Below are 6,194 nucleotides of genomic sequence, written 5' to 3' on the forward strand. Positions count from 1 at the left end.
TTCAATTCGTTTTTTGAAATATAAACATAATGGTGGCTGTCATAAAAACTTGATGGATTTATTCAAACATAAATTAAACATTGAAAAACAGCAAAAATTATAATGAATATGTTATATGGTGCATATATTTAGCAAAATGCCCCTCTCTACAGTTTATTTTTCTATCTGAATAATGAGTTTATAGTCACCAAATATGTTTTTTTCTGAGGTAAATGTGACGTTACACTGATTGACGCGTGGCTGAAACACTGATTGAGCGACTACATGAGACAGGATACGGATTGTAAAGTTGAACTTTCTTTTAACTTACCTTCGGATGTTTAGTCATGATTATTTTGTGCTGAAACTGGTATTAATGTGGAGGAGATGATCAGTTCACGTGCGCGGTGCGCCACGCGCTGCCGCTTATTATTGAACTGAGGCGTGCCGCGCTACAGCAATCTGGCACTCCACATTAAACAGCGCCAAAACGGCATTTATTGTTTAAATACTGCAATACAATGGACAGAATTTGAAATCTAAATTAAAAGTACCAAAGCACAATGATTATTGCGATATATTGGATGGGAAGTGCCCTTCAATGTTCCATCCTCTAACTGAAAACAGGCTAGACTAATCGATTCTTGGGATTTAAGAATCGATATCGTTCCGTAAAAATGAGAATCGATTAAAATCGAGATATCGATATTTTTTACCCAGCCCTAGTCAACAGTGCTCAAGCAAACTTATATTTGAAGAGACACTGACACTTGTCCAGTCATATCCTTGAGAAAACGCATGCTGTGTGCTATTACAAAACTCTCCATGTCATTTTGCTACTGTGAATCCAGATCTCAGTAGTAAGAATAAGCCTTTATTATAATGTACAGAAACATAACAGACAAACTTGCAAAATGTGATGTGAGGCCAAGGCCTCCGTGCACCTGTCAGCACTGTCCTGGACACCGATGATCAAGCGATCACATGGACAGGCAGAATGATCAACGATATCTGTCCTGCATTAAAGGTCAATGAAAGTCAGAACAAAGGGAGCAGTCTGATGAGTCTTGACTCTTGCAGGATTTTATCAGTCTCTCCGTCTTTGTGTAAAGTGACTGACCCTGATGCTTCATGACCACTGTTTGCCAAACTGTTTCTAAGCTCTGGACTATTTTGTGTGTCTGAATTCTGAAATAAAATGTTGAACAAAAATAAATAAAAAAGATACTTTTGTATGCATACTAGTACACATACAAATTAGTAGTGCCTCAATTTAATAGAAATGTAATCAAAATGCCAGTTTTGGCTTCGTAATCTCAACTTCTAGCACAAATCTCAATTTTTAAACAAAACTCAGTATGTAATACAAAAACATACAAGAAAAAAGCTTTTTACACTTTTTCAATTATATAGGATCCCATATTTATCCCTACTAATAAATAATTATGGGATAAATATGGGATCCTATATAATTCATGTTCTAGTCATGGGTATATATTATATAGTGTATAGGTGGATGTGATGATTTGTATACAAATGGAAATTATCAGCACGTGCTTTCAGATGGAGCGGCATTTACTACACAGAGCCGTAGTTCACTGACAAGTTACGCAAAATCACGTTCATAATCGCATGCGATTCATTGCCGATAATGAGCCTGTGATTATGAACGCGATTTTGAGTAGCTTGTCAGTGAACTACGGCTCTGTGTAGTAAATGCCACTCCATCTGAAAGCACGTGCTGGAGATTTACTACTAATCACAGAACCGGCTTTACTGACGAGATGCGCATGAAAATCACATTCGATTATTTGCACAGCCCTAGACTGTACATTGGCTAATGAATGATGACATCACTGGAATTAATGATTTAAAAAAGTGGGTGGAGGGACTGAACTGTTCAACACACTGAAGAAGGCCTTGAGCCAAAACATTTGTGTTTTGACATTGGTGATGAATGTAAGATTATTGAATGAATAGAAGATTATTTTTGTGATCATGGTCTCATGTGCTAAGAACTGTATACCAAGCATAACACCAAGTCGGACAGACCTAAATGACTATGACATGTTTCCTGCACACAGCACAGGAACTGACCACCTACAGGGCAAATAGTTAATCCTTTAAACCGTTCCACACATTAACTCTGGATAACTGTAAACACAAAGATGCTAAGCCTCAGCAGGTAAGCGACCTTGTAAACAGAGACATCATATGCTCAAACAACAGAACTTCAGCAGAGAATTTCAAGCAGAGTTTAAGCAATGAAAATATTCTTCAAACAGCTGGCAAAGGTAGTTTATCACCTTTATATATACAACAAAATACCTTCCCATGACTGTTGACACAATCACACTTTAAGGAATTTTGAATATGCCTCTTATTAGCATAGAGCTGGGAATAGTAGTCGTTGTAGAAAATTCCTGTAAAAAAAAAAAAAAAATTGCATCTGACCTAAGACAGCCGTCTATAGATTGGGAAAGTGGCAATCTATTTTTACTCAGATTGGCCTCTAGTCAATCTGGTCAGACAGCATCCAGTCTACTCAAGACTCTATCACTTGGGATTGCATTAAGAATCTCCAGTTCCTTGTTTTTCATCTTACTAACTTTGTCTGATGTCTGATTTATAAATGAATAGTCATTTTTAGTAGGATCTTTTCAATTAATTAGTTCACAAAATTGATCTGAATGATTTGGGTCTCAAATTCTCATTTTTGGGTGAACTGTGTGCTTTTAAGATCTAAGCAAATAAATAAATAAACATGTACAGGAAGCACACAACTCATCAATCATGAGCCTGTGTCATGCTTGCTAAAGACTACTTTCAAGGTCAATAATCTTTTCACCTACAGCCAACTTTATCAGATCCTGTCTGAGAGCTCTTCCCATTAGCCAGCACAGATTGGCAGGACATCTGCTGAACAAAGACTGCGAAAAGAGTCTCGCCCTGAACAAAACCTTGAGGCCTGAGGGTCACAAAGCATGAGGTGTCAGGCTGCAGACGTGGAGGAAATGTGGTGGGGGATTATGGAGAGTGTATGTAAGCAATAGAGATAGCAAGAGAAAGCGTTACTTACTTGAAAGTCATCATCCAGTGGCTCATCGATCTGTAGTTCCAGCACTTCATCTTGATATTCTTCACAGTTCTGGTCTCCTGTGTATTCCACCCTTCCATCTTCTCCTTGGTACTCATTTCCTTCATACTCCCCACCCTGAGAGAAACCCGGTTGGCCGCCCTCTGTCTCTTCATAGGCGTATTCGGTATATCCACCTCCATCAGGGTCTTCATCTTGAAGGTGACCCGACGTGCCCAGACCCAGTGTGGCATTTAAACTCACAACCTCACCCTGACCACTAGACACAAAGACATCAACAGACAAACATGTGTTAAACTCTGGACAATAAAGTGATTAATTTGTTGATTTTTGTTGAGCTTGCCCTTGGGTTACCACAATAACTATATTAGAGACTGAAGTGAAGCGTGTCACCTAAAATTGCTATTTTAAACTCTTTTTTTATATTGCAAAAAAGAAAGCCGTTTGATTAGGGCAGAAGGTGTCAAAGTTAGTTCAATGTCATCTCTAATTATGTTATGGATGAACTGCTCTATTGATTTTAGAGCACTGAAGCTTTGCATAAATTATGGGGTGAAGGCAATTTTGACCCCACAAATTGAAAAGTGAACAGTTTAGGTAATTCTGTATTTTATATTCATTTTAAGCATACGTTCTTCTGTGCAACAATAATAAAGTAAAAAGGGGAAAATACTTTTAATATAGGCTATTCTGGGATACTGCAGACTATTTTGGAACTCAAACATAAAAAGCATCTCATCTTTAGATTTAGCAAGCAGTAGCTTAAACCAATTATAATTTTGTCATTTTAGAAGATCCGCAATTAGTCATTTGACAATTAACCCAAAAGAAAAGACCATTTTGAACGTTTACACTGATATGAGTGTCATATCGGTCTTCTAAAACAAATCTTTTTAATCTACATATTGCCAGGGCAAATCAAAGACGTCACCATAATGTGATAATGTGACCAGACATGTCTTGCAATTTGGCAGTTACTAATAGCAATTAAATTTTCTTCATATTGCACTTTCAGTCAGTGCTCATAAAACAGTAACACAAAAGTACTTGTATACAAAACAAGCAAACCAAGCAATATAACCACAAGCACAAAATAGGGTACATTAAAAGACACAACATTACTTACTGTCTTGTACTCAAAAACAAAAAAAAAAACATTAAAAACAACAACAAAAGTCTATCTGGAAACCCAATTCTGTATACAACAACTGAAAACATATCTTAGTAATGAATTTTCACTCATGTCTCTTGTCTAAACGATCCAACAGCTTATGTTTTTCAGGCAAAGAAGTGACCAAAAACAGCAATACAAGATCACTTACAGATTTTGAAATGCCTAGGGTTTTATTTGTAGGTTTTTGTTAGGGTACCTTGCGTTTTGGTCCTCTTCATCACTTTGTAAGAGGTCATCATTTAGCTCTTCATCTGACATCTCTGAGGGGTTCTGGGGTGGACAAAAAAAGAAATTAAAAATCTTCTGCTTAATACACTTGATATTTTGGTGAGATTGTTACACATGTTGTTGGCCTTATAAGTCTTGAATATTAAGTACACCTGAACAACAATTTATGTATTCCTATCAGTTAAAATTGCCTAAAAAAACATTGAGAAAGGCAGCAACTGAAAAAACAACAGCTATAAAAATAAGTTTAAGCAGAGGGGAAAGAAATTGGCAACGATGGAAATCACTTGTTTACCTTTTTTGATGACAGCCAATCTTCTTCAAGTAAGTCTCCCTCCTCCAAATCACTGTGAATTGATAAATATGATAAAAAAATATGGAGCTTTCACAATAAATCTCTGAAATGCCTGATACCATTTCAGCAGAGCAAAGCAAGATATTAAAGCAACAACTTAATTTGCTTTGCAAAACACCACACCCCATGGCAAACAATAAAGTCTATATCTATGCTGGTGTGATACATTTTGAATGCTATGAAAAAGGGGTGGAACAGTTCGCGGGAAAAAATCTAACCGTACGGTTCTCCACAGGGCCGGCTACACGGGGGGGCGTCGCCCCTCACTCAAGATGAGTGTGAAAATAGATTTTATTTATGAAATATAATGGTTTGTTTTTAAAAAAAAATACAGTTTCCAAATGCATAGGCTTTCTAGCATTAATATGATGATACTTATGATAGTCCGTTTCACAAAGTCGCATTTTAATTGTTACATCTGACACACAAACTTTCTGCGCAAGCGGTTCAACTAAGAATGCAGCACTACTGAGTAAGCTAAAGGTATGATGAAATAATTCTTTAATGTTTAATAGATGGCTAGATGATCGTAGTTAGTTGGTTATTTCGCTGTATTGTTATTGTTTGTTGCTTTTCAAGTTGTTCTAACTTAAAATGATACATCTGTTAAATGGGTCGCAATGAATGTGTTATGTCAGGGAATCGGTCGCAATAAGCTTGTGTTTCATTGTAAAGCAGACACAATTAAGTATTGCTGGTGGTTATGGTGGTATCACTTGGTAAAACTACTGCCTAAGACATATTATTTCCTGGATGTCATATTTCCGAATTTGTTGCCTATGCGATTTTGTTTTATTCAATGGCTACTCTGCCATCTGTATTTGCTAAGTACCTTTTAGTAGGGTCATTCACTCAGAACGTATTTTTCGTTCCTCTGCGGTACTTTTCCCATTGTAACTAAATGTTCAAACTAAATGTGCTACGGACGTCTTTGAATGTGTGTTTGAATGCTGCGCTCGTCTCAGGTCTTTATAGCAGCTTCTCGCGCATAACACATCATTCTAAAACACGGCGCTTAAGTTCAAAGAAATTCAGCTTCTAAAAACACGTCTCTAGACCTTGCGGTTAAAAAAAAAAACTTCCAGCCCTTTTGTTACCTCAGCCGCCCCCTCATCAGTGCTGTGCTGGCACCGGTGTTGTGCCCATTTTCAACCCCCTGGCAAATAATTACCCCCCTCATTGAAATCACTACCTGATTGCCTAATCCTAACCTTGCCCCTAATAATCTTATAATCTGGCGGGGGTCAGACTTGGGCACAACACCGGCTCTGGTTCTCCACACACGGTTCGGCACGCGCTAAGACCGCGGTTCAACTTAAATCTGACAATGCATCTGTAATATGGTTTGTTATAAATAACAC

At 37.4% G+C, this 6,194-nt stretch overlaps 1 protein-coding gene across 6 annotated transcripts in view; it reads right to left on the reverse strand.

The window, feature by feature from the left end:
- The window catches only part of rbm33a (RNA binding motif protein 33a), a 46,590-nt gene that overhangs the window by 37,791 nt on the left and 2,605 nt on the right, over window positions 1–6,194 (reverse strand). For 5 of the 6 annotated variants that reach the window (XM_016533317.1, XM_016533319.1, XM_016533320.1 and 2 more), the window contains exons 3-5: window positions 4,774–4,825; window positions 4,447–4,520; window positions 3,059–3,335 (exon numbers count right to left, since the gene is read on the reverse strand). In XM_016533317.1, coding sequence (XP_016388803.1) covers window positions 3,059–3,335; window positions 4,447–4,520; window positions 4,774–4,825 — 403 coding nt within the window. Of the gene's footprint in view, window positions 1–2,831; window positions 2,907–3,058; window positions 3,336–4,446; window positions 4,521–4,773; window positions 4,826–6,194 lie in introns of those variants that run through there. The other variant, XM_016533321.1, reaches the window with a different exon arrangement.

Source organism: Sinocyclocheilus rhinocerous, unplaced genomic scaffold (genome assembly GCF_001515625.1).
Source record: "Sinocyclocheilus rhinocerous isolate Xijiao unplaced genomic scaffold, SAMN03320098_v1.1 scaffold245, whole genome shotgun sequence".
Lineage (NCBI taxonomy): Eukaryota > Metazoa > Chordata > Actinopteri > Cypriniformes > Cyprinidae > Sinocyclocheilus > Sinocyclocheilus rhinocerous.